The sequence below is a fragment of the Xyrauchen texanus genome, chromosome 1, assembly GCF_025860055.1.
Source record: "Xyrauchen texanus isolate HMW12.3.18 chromosome 1, RBS_HiC_50CHRs, whole genome shotgun sequence".
Taxonomy (NCBI): Eukaryota; Metazoa; Chordata; class Actinopteri; order Cypriniformes; family Catostomidae; genus Xyrauchen; species Xyrauchen texanus.
The window spans coordinates 291,708-309,030 of record NC_068276.1 but is presented as its reverse complement, the minus strand read 5'-3'; the positions used below and the strand labels follow the sequence as shown (position 1 = coordinate 309,030).

General features: G+C 42.2%; 2 protein-coding genes across 2 annotated transcripts in view; one reads left to right on the top strand and one right to left on the bottom strand.

Annotated features, from left to right (window-relative positions):
• LOC127648178 (histone H3) overlaps window positions 1-17,323 on the top strand; it is a 1,095,985-nt gene that overhangs the window by 958,725 nt on the left and 119,937 nt on the right. The window lies entirely within an intron of this gene.
• Window positions 1-17,323, bottom strand: part of LOC127647870 (rho guanine nucleotide exchange factor 40-like) — a 99,427-nt gene that overhangs the window by 15,520 nt on the left and 66,584 nt on the right. The window contains 7 exon segments of the mRNA XM_052132388.1: window positions 1,665-1,844; window positions 6,262-6,465; window positions 6,965-7,054; window positions 11,552-11,801; window positions 13,936-14,275; window positions 14,278-14,308; window positions 16,080-16,577. Coding sequence (XP_051988348.1) covers window positions 1,665-1,844; window positions 6,262-6,465; window positions 6,965-7,054; window positions 11,552-11,801; window positions 13,936-14,275; window positions 14,278-14,308; window positions 16,080-16,577 — 1,593 coding nt within the window.

Below are 17,323 nucleotides of genomic sequence, written 5' to 3'. Positions count from 1 at the left end.
TCAGTCAGCAGGGGGCAGTAAGTGCAACTACAGGCAACAAACTGATTACAGCATCCTAAAAACGTTGAACCAGTGAAACATGATGCAACTACCGCGAAATGCACCATAAGCGTGCGTCTGATGCGTCTGTACAGACCGAAAGTATGAATGCGTCCTATGAGAACATCTCTTAAGTCTACTTCAGATTGACAAACTCAGTCATACAATGGATTACTGAGGACTGCAGGCCAATGAATGGCTTGTGTTCAGTGATATGGAAATAAAACAAACAACTGATTGACTTTTATAGCCACTTCCTGTATTGTCTAACTTTACTCTTCTGCCACAAAAAATGTAATGTCTTTGAATTATCAGTATTATATATTAAACTCATAATTATGTAATCGTTATAATGTATATTGAAATATATTTTCAGCAAATATGGATTATCTGTGATTAATTGATTGGCATACCACCACATACTACATTTTATTAAAATGTTATGTATTGACAGCCCTAATTTTTATTCAACTTGATGAGGTCAAGTGACAACAATAGCTGGGTTTCCATCCAACTCTTTTTATGTGCATTCTGAAATTGCGCACAAGAAATCCTGAATGGAAACACTTGATATGCGAATAAACTTTCTAAATTTGCTAAATTTTTGGTGCTAGGAGGAGGTGGTTGATTTTCTGGAGTTTCGCATTAGTTCAAATACACATTAAGGTGATAGAAACGGTTTATTCACAAAACGATGATGCGTTTTGACCATTCGTGGGTGTGTTATGAGCGTGCAGTAGCTTGATGTGACTGTCCCAATGAAAGGTCTGACCTTGGCACACAATTCTTTGAACATAGCGCTTGTCATTCAGAAGTGTTTAACCAACCAGCTGCTCGTCAAAGAGGGTCCTCACAATCCTCCTGAATGGTTTTGAGAGCGGGCGTCCCATGTATGCAGAGACTGGCGGCGTTTGGGAATCGCAGCCATTTCAGCCCCATTATATCAAATATTACACTTATTCTGCGGTGTCTCGAGGATGTATTTAGTCAAATGAGATACTTGCTCCAATCTTGCAAATAAAACTGTCCCTGAAGCAGGGAGCGGTCAATCAGCTGCTCCATCATGACGAGGCGTCTCCCTCGTGATAAAACGCATTACATAGTGGCAACAATTTGTATTTTCTTATGTCAAAATTTTAAAATGCTCTTAAAAAAGGCAAAACATTTTGATGGAAACCCAGCTAATAAAATTACTCAGTATGTAGTTAGTAGTACACTAGATTTGTAAACCTTATTTTGTATGTGTGTGTTTGAATGTGTGTGCGTGTGTGTGTGTGTGTGTGTGTTACAGCTAAGGCTAGTTATTGCCAACCACCTTGGCAACGTTTTGATATTTAATTCATATGTCACAATTTAATATTGTTCAATCTTGATACAACATGATATCATCAAACAAGTGAAAGAGACCCAGCGTGTCCACAAGAGAAAGAGTGATTCATGTGGGTTCACTTTTAATTGTTTTCACATCACATAAATAAACAACTAAACAGACGAATAAAAAGATTGATACAGGGATCTAAATGATTGAAACAATCTCGTGAGAAAAAGTATGATGAAATCAGGTATTATTGTATCGGCTCTGTTGTGACGTCTGTGTTTGAGAGTGAATTTGTGTGTGTGTGTACCTTTATGCTGTGTTTAAAGCTGTACACGCTGCATCCAGGGTTGGGTATTTTGTGTTTGGTGAAGATAACGTAATTCTGATAGAGGAAGACATTTCTCATGCCCGTCTTTTTCCTTCGGTTTCCGCTACACACGCACAGCTCACCCTGTCGTACCAGGTCTCCAAGCTCCGCCACTGGTATCTGATACACACACACACACACACACACATGTTGATGCAGCTATCATTATGAGGACTCTCCATAGACATAATGATATAAACCCAACACATCCCCTAAACCCAACACATCCCCAAAACCCAACACATCCCCTAAACCCAACACAACCCCTAAACCCAACACATCCCCTAAACCCAACACATCCCCTAAACCCAACACAACCCCTAACCATAACACAACCCCTAACCATAACAAAACCCCTAAACCCAACACAACCCCTAACCCTAACACAACCCCTAAACCCAACACATACCCTAAAACCTAACACAACCCCTGACCCTAACACAACCCCTAAACCCAACACAACCCCTAACCCTAACACAACGCCTAAACCCAACACAACCCCTAAACCCAACACAACCCCAAACACAACCCCTAAACCCAACACATCCCTTAAACCCAACACAACCCCTAAACCTCACACAACCTCTAAACCCAACACAACCCCTAACCCTAACACAACCCCTAAACCCAACACAACCCCTAACCCTAACACAACCCCTAAACCCAACACAATCCCTAAACCTAAAAAAAAAACTAAACCAAACACAACCCCTAAACCCAACACAACCCCTGAACCCTAACACAACCCCTCAACCCAACACAACCCCTAACCCTAACACAACCCTTAACCCTAACACAACCCCTAAACCCAACACAACCCCTAAACCTCAAAAAAATCAATAAGCCAAACACAACCCCTAAACCTAACACAACCCCTCAACCCAACACAACCCCTAAACCTCACACAACCCCTAAACCCAACACAACCCCTAAACCTCACACAACCCCTAAACCTCACACAACCTCTAAACCCAACACAACCCCTAAACCTCACACAACCCCTAAACCTCACACAACCTCTAAACCCAACACAACCCCTAAACCTCACACAACCCCTAAACCCAACACAACCCCTAAACCCAACACAACCCCTGAACCCTAACACAACCCCTAAACCTCACACAACCCCTAAACCCAACACAACCCCTAAACCCAACACAACCCCTAACCACTAACACAACCCCTAAACCCAACACAACCCCTAAACCTCACACAACCCCTAAACCTCACACAACCTCTAAACCCAACACAACCCCTAAACCTCACACAACCCCTAAACCCAACACAACCCCTAAACCCAAAACAACCCCTGAACCCTAACACAACCCCTAATCCTAACCCTCACAAAAAACTGTCTGCATTTTTACATTTTCAATAAAATAATGTTTAGTCTGTTTAAGTGATTTGTATTATTGGGACACCAGAAATGTCACATTTAAACCACATTTATAGCATAATGGCCTTATAATCACCAGTTAGTAACCTCAAATATTTCCTTTTCAGTTATGCAAATAAAGAAATAAAATATATACTATATAGAGGGAAGTGACCCAATTAAGCCCTCCTAAATCTACATTTTATGTTTTCTTATGTAAACGTTCACAGCCTTCCAATAAGGCGAGAATAGTCCTTAATCACATTAAGCCATCTTTGATTTTAATGGGAATGACAACGAGTCTGTAAGGGATAAATGACCATCTCTTCAATGGTTTGAACTGTATAAAGTTGTAAAAAGCTCCTTGATCACAGCTGATTTTGGAGTTCTTTGTCTACTGAATGTTCCTGGACAGATATTCAATCAATGTTTGCAAATCAGTCCATTGAAGAGACTATACATCTATCCCTGTCTCGTCCAAATAGGACTTTAAAAGATCTAGTTTCATTTTGTGCTTGGTGAGTGTTTATTTTGGACCCTTATTGCAGATTCAAACAAGTCATGTTCACTTATGAACAGTCACAATCAGTCCATTAACAAGACACTGAACCTCCAGTTATTTACCAGAGTATTGTAATCCTCTACTAAATGACCACGTTTGTATCCCCTAAACCCAACACATCCCCTAAACCCAACACAACCCCTAAACCCAACACAACCCCTAACCCAACACAACTCCTAACCATAACAAAACCCCTAAACCCAACACAACCCCTAACCCTAACACCACCCCTAAACCCAACACATACCCTAAAACCTAACACAACCCCTAAACCCAACACATCCCCTAAACCTAACACAACCCCTGACCCTAACACAACCCCTAAACCCAACACAACCCCTAACCCTAACACAACGCCTAAACCCAACACAACCCCTAAACCCAACACAACCCCAAACACAAACCCAAACCCAACACAACCCCTAAACCTCACACAACCCCTAAACCTCACACAACCTCTAAACCCAACACAACCCCTAAACCCAACACAACCCCTAAACCCAACACAACCCCTAACCTCTAACACAACCCCTAAACCCAACACAACCCCTAAACCTCACACAACCCCTAAACCTAACACAACCCCTAAACCTCACACAACCCCTAAACCCAACACAACCCCTAAACCTCACACAACCCCTAAACCCAACACAACCCCTAAACCCAAAACAACCCCTAACCCTAACACAACCCCTAAACCCAACACAACCCCTGAACCCAAAACAACCCCTAAACCCAACACAACCCCTGAACCCTAACACAACCCCTAAACCCAAAACAACCCCTAACCCTAACACAACCCCTAAACCCAAAACAACCCCTAACCCTAACACAACCCCTAAACCCAACACAACCCCTGAACCCAAAACAACCCCTAAACCCAACACAACCCCTAACCCAACACAACTCCTAACCATAACAAAACCCCTAAACCCAACACAACCCCTAACCCTAACACAACCCCTAAACCCAACACATACCCTAAAACCTAACACAACCCCTAAACCCAACACATCCCCTAAACCTAACACAACCCCTGACCCTAACACAACCCCTAAACCCAACACAACCCCTAACCCTAACACAACGCCTAAACCCAACACAACCCCTAAACCCAACACAACCCCAAACACAACCCCAAACCCAACACAACCCCTAAACCTCACACAACCCCTAAACCTCACACAACCTCTAAACCCAACACAACCCCTAAACCTCACACAACCCCTAAACCCAACACAACCCCTAAACCCAACACAACCCCTAACCTCTAACACAACCCCTAAACCCAACACAACCCCTAAACCTCACACAACCCCTAAACCTAACACAACCCCTAAACCTCACACAACCCCTAAACCCAACACAACCCCTAAACCTCACACAACCCCTAAACCCAACACAACCCCTAAACCCAAAACAACCCTAACCCTAACACAACCCCTAAACCCAACACAACCCCTGAACCCAAAACAACCCCTAAACCCAACACAACCCCTGAACCCTAACACAACCCCTAAACCCAAAACAACCCCTAACCCTAACACAACCCCTAAACCCAACACAACCCCTGAACCCAAAACAACCCCTAAACCCAACACAACCCCTGAACCCTAACACAACCCCTAAACCCAAAACAACCCCTAACCCTAACACAACCCCTAAACCCAAAACAACCCCTAACCCTAACACAACCCCTAAACCCAACACAACCCCTGAACCCAAAACAACCCCTAAACCCAACACAACCCCTGAACCCTAACACAACCCCTAATCCTAACCCTCACAAAAAACTGTCTGCATTTTTACATTTTCAATAAAATAATGTTTAGTCTGTTTAAGTGATTTGTATTATTGGGACACCAGAAATGTCACATTTAAACCACATTTATAGCATAATGGCCTTATAATCACCAGTTAGTAACCTCAAATATTTCCTTTTCGTTATGCAAATAAAGAAATAAAATATATACTATATAGAGGGGAAGTGACCCAATTAAGCCCTCCTAAATCTACATTTTATGTTTTCTTATGTAAACGTTCACAGCCTTCCAATAAGGCGAGAATAGTCCTTAATCACATTAGCGCCATCTTTGATTTTAATGGGAATGACAACGAGTCTGTAAGGGATAAATGACCATCTCTTCAATGGTTTGAACTGTATAAAGTTGTAAAAAGCTCCTTGATCACAGCTGATTTTGGAGTTCTTTGTCTACTGAATGTTCCTGGACAGATATTCAATCAATGTTTGCAAATCAGTCCATTGAAGAGACTATACATCTATCCCTGTCTCGTCCAAATAGGACTTTAAAAGATCTAGTTTCATTTTGTGCTTGGTGAGTGTTTATTTTGGACCCTTATTGCAGATTCAAACAAGTCATGTTCACTTATGAACAATCACAATCAGTCCATTAACAAGACACTGTACCTCCAGTTATTTACCAGAGTATTGTAATCCTCTACTAAATGACCACGTTTGTTTTATATGAGGCTGCATGAAGCTGATTTATCTTGTGACCAGCAGGAGGCAGCACTGCGACGATCAAACGTTTTATTTAAAAAGACACACTGTTACTCAGAGGTGTTACTTGGATTCTCACCGGACACCCCGTGATTGCATCACTGGCACGCAGATCCTCTCCGTGTCTCTGGGCGTGTCTTAGAATAGACAGGGCGGAGTCAGAGGTGGGATTGAGACCGCCCAGTTCCTCTAGTGTCTGACAGTACTGCTCCAGTCTCTGAATGGGGGCTGAGAGACACTGAGGAAACGGAGGGGCAGGAACAAGAGAGGAAGACAGCTTTGACTGGAGAGAGAGACAGAGAGAGAGAGAGAGAGAGAGAGTCACAGTCACTGACTGATCAAACCAACTGACCTGAATCAATGTAATGTATATATACACCAATCAGCCACAACATTAAAACCACCTGTCTAATATTGTATAGGTCCCCCTCATGCCACCAAAACAGCGCCAACCCGCATCTCAGAACAGCATTCATAGATGATGTTCTTCTCACCACAATCGTACAGAGCGGTTATCTGAGTGGTGAGAAGTATACCATCTATGAATGCTGTGAATGTGTAGATTTACAGTAAAAAAGGACTTACAGGATCTACAGAGCTGAGATATTCTTCTAAAAATCTTCACTTGTGTTCAGCAGATGAAAGAAAGTCATACGCATCCGGGATGGCATGAGGGGGAGTAAATAATGAGAGAATTTTCATTTTTGGCAGTCTGATTAAACAACCCTAAACCAGTCTTATCATACAGCATACATTGAATTGATCAGTCATTGGCTTCTCACCCTGAAGAAATCTGCAGACTGGCTGATCAGCAGTGCGTCCGGCTCAGGTCTCATACGGATATAGTGGGAATATAACAGGAACTGATCCTTCTGTAGAACAGAGAACACAGCTTTGAGTGAAATTAACAGCATGCTTTTACATGTTTCATAAAATACTTCAGTTCACCTGAATACATGGAAATATCTCAGATTTCTTGAGATTTGGGATTATTCACCAAAAATGTTAATTATGTCATAGTGTTACTGTTACAGTAAAACAGTTTTTTCTGTTAACCTTGAGTATGGTGGCAAGCCAGAGTCCAGCTACACACTTTTCAGATGGAGGGACTAACCTGTTACTGGTAAGTCCACAGAGCAGGTAAAAGTTCAAATGCTCTGTGACACCGGTGCAACGCAATCTTTATCGTGGTGGAAGTACTGGCGCTCTCTGAGAAGACTTTCTGTGGCAGTAATGTGTTAATGTGTACAGGATTTGTGAAAGTAGGGGTTCGTGAGCAGGGTAGAATTTATTCTAGGCAATGATTTGGAAGTTTTTGACAAACCAGTTTCGTCTGATCAGCCTGATGGATTATCAGACTTATCCTGAAACGTTCCTGTCTTGCTGTTACACAGGCTCAGGCTCGTAACATAGATGATGCTGGTGACCTGTCCATATCCTTTATGGCAACTATATATTCGATAATGAAGTTTTGTTATCCGATGATAGTAAGGCAGCTGAAAATCTGCTTGCGTTATGTTCGAGCTACTTAAAGCTGTGCGTGACACGTGAGAAAATAATGTCCAAGCAGAAAGAAGATCCAACTCTGTGGAAGTATATCTCTGTTGCTTCCTCAGATGTAGCACAAAAGAGAATGTGGTGTACCAGCTTGTTATTCCTTCATGTTACAGACAGCAAGTGTTATCTTTAGCTCATGATCATGACTTATCGGGACATCTATAAAAAAAAAACCACATAATCGGATTTTGAGACACTTCTTTTGGCCTCGACTAAAAACTGATGTAGTCCAATGCTGCCGCACTTGTTGAATCTGCCAGCTTACGGGTTAACCGAATCAGGTAATTCCACACGCTTCGCTCATTCCCACACCAGCCGTAGGGGAACCGTATGAACATGTTATTGTTGATTGTGTCAGCCCTCAGCCTAAAACAAAGGCCGGTAATCAACTCTTGTTGACTGTAATGTGTACTGCTACACGATTTCCCGAGGCGATTCCATTAAGAAAGATTATGGCGCCGGTTGTTGTGAGATCACTTATATCACATCACATAAATCACATAAATTGCTGGGTTGGCGGTTCGATTACCGGCCCACATGACTCCACATGCTGAAGTGTCCTTGGGCAAGACACTGAACACCAAGTTGCTCCCAATGGCAGGCTAGGGCCTTGCATGGCAGCTCTGCAGCCATTGGTGCATGAGTGTGAGTGTATGTGTGAGAATGGGCAAATGGGACACAGTGTAAATCGAACACAGTTTTCCATGTTGGATTACTGAAAATTGTGCATACTGATCAAGGCACTAATTTCCTTTCAAAGATCTTTTCACAAATTTTGACAACTTTGAATATTTCTCACAGAATCACAAGTGCATACCACCCAGAAAGCCAAGGGGCACTTGAACGTTTTCACCAGACACTGAAAGTTGCCATTCCTGTTTCACCTCCTGTTGTAACTACCTGTGGTGCTGTAAATTTCACTGATGGTGCTGACACTGAGGATGATGGAGTGTGTTACGTCACACTCACCAGCAATGTGCCAGACTAATGAATTTAGAGGTAGTAAGTGATTTCATTTCTCATTTATCTCATTTACCCGAATAACAAAAGTGTGACTTTGTGCAGTTGATTGATGATTTTCCTTCTCAGTTTAAATATGTACTTTCTCACACCACAGTTCTGCAGCATTATATTAATGTGGGTGATGCTGTGCCAATCAAGCAACACCACGAAAAGAACTGTCATGAGAGCTGAGGTCGACTATTTGTTGAAACAGGGACTTGTTAAACCTAGTTGAAACTCTTGGAGCTCTCCGTGCTTGTTAGTCCCAAAAAAGTGATGGCTCTGCTAGATTTGGTACTAACTACCGTAGGATAAATGCAGTTACTGTGCCAGACTGTTTTCCACTACCGCGTATGGAAGATTGTGTTGACAATCTCGGGTCAGCCCGGTATGTCATTAAATTAGATTTGTTAAAGGGATACTGGCAAGTGCCTCTCACATCTCGTGCTTCTGACATTTCAGCCTTAGTGACTCCTACAGTACTCTGTTATGGCCTTGGCATGCACAATGTACCGGCCACCTTTCAACAGCTCATTAACATTGTGCTTTCAGGAGTTCCAAAGTGTAATGCATATTTAGACGATCTGGTTGAATATTCTACTGACTGGTAAGAACATGTTTTCCTGCTACGAAGAGTGTTTGAATGTCTTGACAAAGACTCACCGACTTTGAACCTAGCTGAGTGCAAATTCGGCCAAGCAACTTTTACGTATCTTGGTAAGGAAGTGTGCCCGTTAGAAGCGAAGGTGACAGGTATCGCAGAATTTCCAGCTCAACCTACCCAATGGGAACTTCGTAGATTTCTAGGAATGGCCGGCTACTAGCTTTTGTAAAAAAAAAAAAAAAAGAACTATGGTGCATCCATTGACCTCAAGCCTCAGCCCATCTTGCCCCTTGTCTTGGTCTAACGAGTGTCAGTATGCTTTTATAAGATTCAACTTTTTATTGTCATTGTGCAGAGTACAGGTACAGATCCAATGAAATGCAGTTGTTTTCACATATCCCAACTAGCTGGGGTCAGAGCGCAGGGTCAGCCATGAAACAGTGCCCCTGGAGCAGATAGGGTCAAGGGCCTTGCTCAAGGGCCCAACAGTGGTATCTTGGCGGTGCTGGGGCTTGAACCCCCGACCTTTCGGTCAGTAACCCAGAGCCTTAACCACTGAGCCACCACTTCTGAATCTACCTTTGTGTAGTGCACCCATTTTAGCAGCACCAGACTGTGCATTACCTTTCAAACTAGAAGTGGATGCGAGTGCGGTTGGTGCGTGAGCTGTGTCAATTCATGAGGATAAAAATGGCATCGATCACCCTGTCTGCTACTTTTCGCGTAAGTTTAATAAGCATCAACTAAACTATTTGACAATTGAGAAGGAAGCATTGGCATTGTTAATTGTAAATTGGCTCTACAATATTTTGATGTATATGTAGGTTCAAGTAGTCTTCCAGTCACTGCCGATCATAACCCTCTGGTTATCCTATCTCGTATGTATAATCAAAATCAGCATTTAATGTGCTGGTCTCTGATTGTACAGGGTTATAATCTGGTCATTAAACACAAGAAAGGTGTTGAGAATGTGATAGCTGATGCCTTATCTAGGGTATAATTGTGTTGGAACAAACATATGATTTGTTCCATATAGTTTGTTCTTGTGGGTGGGAGTGTTACGTTCCACGCGTGTTTTGGGGTTTCTTAGTTTTTCCGTTCTCTCTCATTCTATTTCTTTTCACATCGCTATCTCGCTCTCAGGATTCTGCCTATTGGATATTTCACCTGCCAATCATCATCAGGGCGTTGTGACATCACCCAATCCGCTGCCACCCCACCTGTTAAAAAAACATCCAGTGTGCTTGGTCAAAAGAAAGACGTGCATTGTGTGTGTTTGTGTTCTTTTGTTTGAGATATTTACCTTTGTTGTTATTATTTGTTTCTTTGGATCCTACTCGTTGAATCTGTTACGTGTTATCTGTGCCTTTTGTCGCAGTTCAATTGAACTTTACGTTCTTTTGGTTTGGGGAAAAGAGAACAGGTAAGCAGGTCACGCGATATACCATGGTACCGTTGTGTACGCTGAAGAATTCGGGATTCTTTGTTTTCTTAATTTTCCTTTTTGAAGGAAGATTAGAGGGCTTGTGAATTAGGGAATTTATTTTTGTTTTGATTTGGTGACACTCAGGTTCCTTTTCCCAGTGTTATGTCTTTTTATTTATTTAGTTGTTGTACTAATTTCACTGTAAATAATAGCTCATGCTGCACCTCATTCTAATTGGTTTGGCTTGTTGTAATACATCTAGCATCATTTGACACTTATGGCTGTCTCTGATTCTCTGCTTGCAACCAGCAATAATGTAAAATAATAGTGTTACATTCATTTCCCCTAGATCTTTAAAAAGTTCTTAACAATAGTAACTCATTCTAAACCTTTCTTTCGTACGCAGAACATCTTGGTCCATTATTTTTATAATTCGATGGGAGTAGAGCCTACTTTAAAGCTTAAAAAAGGACCCAAAAGTATCATAAAAGTAGTCCATACAGCTGATCTGCCATATCCCAAGTCTTCTAAAGTTATATGACTGGTTTCAGTGAGAAACTACCTGAAATTTAAGTCATTTCTCAGTGAAAATCTTTACGTCCGTTGCACGTTCATGAGCGTTATAAGAGAAGCTCAAGCAAGAACTTGAGTTGTTTAGTTCTAATGCAAATGACGGTCAGCTAAATTCATTTAAACATATTTGTTTGTGTTCCGCATAAGAAAGAAAGTCACACAGGTTTGTACGACATGAAGCTGAGTACATGAGTATGAGTAACTCACGTATTTACTGAAGCAGTCGGTCTGCTGTAATGTCTGGGATAGAGCGCCCTCCATGGCAGGCAGCAGTAACTGTGAGTGGAAAGAAGAGAGGCTTTTCCAGTTACAGAAGAGTGACTCTGTCTTTCCTCTAAGAGCCGACGGGACGTCTGAAGATTCCAGCAGAGGCAGATAATTCTCCTCGACACCTTTAAGAACAGCTACATACTGCCTCTCTGTGCTGACCAGACGACACCACTGTAAGTACAGCTTGCTGTGATAGAGGGAGAGAGATGTCATTACACTGAAACTTTTGAACAGAACACACACAATCTACCATCCATTATATATCCTTGTTTACTCAAAACATAGCGATGGTCATCATGGCCAAACAGTTCAAATTTTGTTTCATTAGACCAGAGGACATTTCTTCAAAATGTAAGATCTTTTTCCTCATGTGCACTTGCAAACTGTAGTCTGTTTTTTTATGGCAGTTTTGGAGCAGTGGCTTCTTCCTTGCTGAGCAGCCTTTCAGGTTATGTCGATATAGGACTTGTTTTACTGTGGATATAGATACTTGTCTACCTGTTTCCTCCAGAATCTTCACAAGGTCCTTTGCTGTTGTTCTGGGATTGATTTTAATCTTTCGCATCAAACTACATTAATCTCTAGGAGATGCAATGCATCTCCTTCCTGAGTGGTATGATGGCTGCGTGGTCGAATGGTGTTTATACTTGCGTACTATTTTTTTGTACAGATGAACGTGGTAAACTCAGGCATTTGGAAATTGCTCCCAAGGATGAACCAGACTTGGTTTAGGTCTTTGTCTTGGCTGATTTCTTTTGATTTTCTCATGATGTCAATCAGAGGCACTGAGTTTGAAGGCAGGCCTTAAAATACATCCACAAGTACACCCCCAATTGATTTAATCAAAAGCTATTTGGCTAATTACCTAAAGGCTTTGCATAATTCTCTGGAATTTTCCAAGCTGCTTAATGGCACAGTTAACCAAGTGTATGTAAATTTCTTACACACTGGAATTGTGATATAGTCAATTAAAAGTGAAACAATTTGTCTGTAAAGATTTGTTGGAAAAATTACTTCTGTCATGCACAAAGTAGACTAGCAAAACTATAGTTTACTAAAATGAAATCTGCGGAATGGTTAAAAAATGAGTTTTAATGACTGCAACCTAAGTGTATGTAAACTTCTGACTTCAACTGATATATATATATATATATAAAAAAAAAAAAATTATAGTGCAGTTTTCCTAAAAACAGCGGGACTAAGTAGTACAATTTTAAATAATACCAAGCAATAGCCAAGTTCGATTTTTTTCTATTTTCATATTGTTTATTATGTCTGGCCGGGAGTGTTGATTATTCATGTTTTTGAGACGTTACAGACATCACAGCTGATTTTCTGTAAAGCTGCTTAGGAACAATGTGTATTGGGGAAAACACAAATAAAAACTATCCCTTGCTCAAAATTTGGTGAATGACTTAACCTTGAGTGTGCTGTCTGTCTGCACTGGTCTCAGAACAGTTTGAAATGCACCTTATTTTCACCCTAACTCCATATAAAGCCTCTGAAAGCAGAATTTTGTTTTCACGATGTGAAAATGCGCAGTAAATATAGGATTTATTTATTATTATTATTATTATTTTTATCCCCATTTCTCCCAATTTTGAATACCCAATTCCCACTACTTAGTAGGTCCTCATGGTGGTGCGGTTACTCACCTCAATCTGGGTGGTGGAGGACAAGTCTCAGTTGCCTCCGCTTCTGAGATCGTCAATCCACGCTTCGTTGTTCATGACACAGCGGAGACTCACAGCATGTAGAGACTCACGCTACCCTCCGCGATCCAAATACAATTAACCATGCGCCCCATTGAGAGCGAGAACCACTAATCGCGATCATGAGGACGTTACCCCATGTGACTCTACCCTCCCTAGCAACCGGGCCAATTTGGTTGCTTAGAAGACCTGGCTGGAGTCACTCAGCACACCCTGGATTTGAACTTGCGACTCCAAAGGTGGTAGTCAGCGTCAACACTCGCTGAGATACCCAGGCCCACAAATATAGGATTTCTAATGGAAAAACTAGCGCTATTGTCCACTATTGTGTACATTGTGATTAAGAGCATGCAGTTTCACGAAAAATAGCTTAAATGTAAAAAACGTATCAGGTGAAACTGGAGACTCTAATCTTTTGACTCAAACAGGTTTCAATGTAAAAACTACATTAGCTTTCTTACAAGATGTAGTTTTGTTGGTGTTTCTCTAGTAACTTCCAGAAGGTAAAATATCACTACATAATTCCCATACTTCTAATTGTGTTATTTGTTTTGATGACTATAGACTGTGTCCAAAATTTAGACCGGTAGTTTGGTCATTCACACACACCTTTGTGCGGTCACTCCGGCTCTCTCCAGTCCTGTCTCTCTTTCAGTGCGGCTGAGCAGCACATGTTGACGAGTGAAGCCTGTATGATCTGCCACCTCTTTACTGCTGACCTCCACTCCTCTGATGAGCACTCCTCCTCCTCCTGCTCCTCCAGCAGACTCCTTCCAGCCCGGAACGGCCGCTGCCACCCCTGCTGTGAGGATCGGGTCTATCAGTGACCGGTGGCCCAGCCACGACAGCGGAGAGGACTGACCTGAAATAGACTCCGCGGGTTTCGTCACGGCAGCCGAACGGCGTGGGGCGAGAAGAGCCTGAAGGTCAAAACTGGGGTGACGCTTGCGGGGGGTTTGGGTGGGAGAGGCACGTCTGTGGGCTACAGCATGACAAACACCAATAATCACTTGAAGGTCAATATTTGTTTAGTATTGAAAATACTAATGAAAACATGACATATTCTTAAGAGTATATAATTGACAGAAACATACAAAGTTCTAAAATTAACATGACCCAAATGTAAATAAAACTGGCTTCGGTGAGCAAATAATATGACCATATGTTGAGTACGTTTGGATGCACACCAATATGCAAATAACTACCAAAAATCTGGCAACACAAGAAACCTGCTTTACATGAGATTCCTATGACAGGTGGTTGCCATTGTATTGCTATATGGCTGCTAAAGTGTTCTGATTAGTTTCCAGCACATTGCTATGGAGTTCCTAGTGTTTACTGAGTGGTTGCAATGCCACTGATATGCAGTTTGCTAAGGTGTTCTGAATGGTTCCTATGGCATTGCTATGTGGTTGTTAGGGTGGTCTGGGTGGTTGCTACAGCTTTGTTTAGGGTGTTCTGGGTGGTTGCCATGCTGTTGCTTTGCAGTCGGTAGGGTGTTCTGGGTGGTTGCTATGCCATTGCTATGCAGTTGCTAGGGTGTTTTAGATGGTTGCTATGGCATTGCTATGCAGTTGCTAGGGTGTTCTGGGTGGTTGCTATGCCATTGCTATGCAGTTGCTAGGGTGTTTTAGATGGTTGCTATGGCATTGCTATGCAGTTGCAAGGGTGTTCTGAGTGGTTGCTATGTAGTTGTTAAGGTGTTATATGTGTGGTTGCTATGGAATTGCTATTCGGTTGCAAGAGTGTTCTGTTTGATTGCTATGGTGTTGCTATGCAGTTTCAAGGGTGTTCTAAGTGGTTGCTATGCCATTGCTAGGGTGTTTTGGTGGTTGCTATGCCATTTCTATGCAGTTTCTAGAGAGTTTTGGGTAATTGCTATGCAGTTGCTAAGGTGTTCTAGGTGTTTGCCATGCAGTTGCAGGGGTGTTATGGGTGGTTGCTATGGCGTTACTATATGGTTGCTAGGTTATTCTGGGTGGTTGCCATGGCGTTGCTATACACCGATCAGCCACAACATTAAAATTGACCTCTCTAATCAACAAGGCATTTCTGTCCACAGAACTGTCGCTCACTGGATGTTTTTTGCTTTTGGCACCATTCGGAGTAAATTCTAGAGACTGTTGTGTGTGAAAATCTAGAATTTACTCAGAATGGTGCCAAAAGCAAAAAACATCCAGTGTGTGGCAGTTCTATGGATGGAAACGCCTTATTGATGTCAGAGGTCAACAGAGAATGGCCAGACTATATTGAACTGACAAAGTCTACGGTAACTCAGTTGAGCTCTGTACAATTGTGGTGAGAAGAACATCATCTATGAGATGCGGGTTGGACATGAGGGGGATCTACACAATATTAGGTAGGTGGTTTTTATGTTGTGGTTGATTGGTGTATGGTTGCTAGGGTGTTGTAAGTGATTTTCTGCACATTGCTATTAAGTTTTTAGGTTCCTTTAATAAGTTGCTAAGGACATTGTTTTCCAGTTGCTGAGGTGTTCTGGGTGGTTGCTAAGGCATTGCTTACATATCAAAAGAGAGCATTACCAACAATGATATTGTGGTCTTGAGAAAACATGGGTAGACAAGACTTGAGATGTTGGGTAGACTACTTCTGTTTAACCCTAAATATGAACAGTAATAATAATACTGCTTTACTACTTACATGAAATAACGCTAAATCGTTTTTGGCCTGGTAAGAAAATTCATGACAGATCACATGACTACAATCCTACTCTCCTTCCCAAACCCACTTACGCTTTTCTTGGCGGGATGCAGCAGGTTTTGCAAAAACTTTCCTCCTCCTGGATTAACCGCCTCTTTCTTCTTCTCCTCTCCCAACTTCAGTGTTGAGCAGTTCTGCGGCCGGAAGAGAGATGCCAGCGAACCCCAAGACTGCATGCCGCCCTCTCCCCCTCCTCCAGAGCACCAGTCCGGCTCCATCTCACCCTCTAACTCCCCCAAACTGGACGTACTGGGGGCGGGTGTCCTCCCTCGTCCGCTCAAGTCCGAGTCCTGGGCTCCTGATGGGCCCCTCTCCACCTGTAGGATTCGGCTCTTAAACTGGGCTAGTGTTTTCTGATAGCGCTCCAGAGTCTGTGACCAGAGCTCCAGCAGAGCCCCTCCGCCAAGATCCATTGCAAGAGCGCGAGCGTCCTGGAAACGAGACGGAGGGATGGGAGGAAGAGAGGAGAGAGGCGTGGGCGAGGACGAGGAAGGAGAGGAGGACGACACCACATCACACCACTGAGATGCCTGCAAGTAAACATTAGAGAAAATATGTGTTAAATATTAGTTTTGCAAAGAACATTAATATGCAGATACAGATTTTATACTTTGCTACAAAACTATTTTCAAGCATTTAAGGATAAGCCTTTTGATCAAAAAGTTTTGAGATTAAGAGAAGGATACATTTGGGCAAGTGTGTCAAAATGTTTAGACTGGTCGTGAATATCACAATTTGGAAATGCAATGACAAATTAAAACATGAATTACCCATTTTCAATTACTCGCACTACTTAGTAGTTCCTCGTGGTGGCACGGAAGACAAGACTGAGGTACCTCCGCTTAAGAGACCGTCAATCCGCGAATCTTATCACGTGACTCGTTGTGCATGACACAGCGGAGACTCACAGCATGTGGAGACTCACGCTACTCTCCACAATCCACACACAACTCACCACATGCCCCAGTGAGAGCAAGAACCACTAATCACCACCCCATGTGACTCCACCCTCCCTAGCAACCGGGCCAATTTGGTTGCTTAGGAGACCTGGCTGGAGTCACTCAGCACACCCTGGATTCAAACTTGAGACTTCAGGGGTGATAGTCAGCATTAATAAAAACATGAAATTCTTGAAATAATTTTTTTGGCTCAATTAGTTTGAAAAAATCTTGTATTGTTTAGAAATATTATAATTGCAAAAAAACAAAACAAACGTATTTTGTTGTCATGTGACAAAAATACAAATAAATCAATAAATAAACCAATGTGGACACAA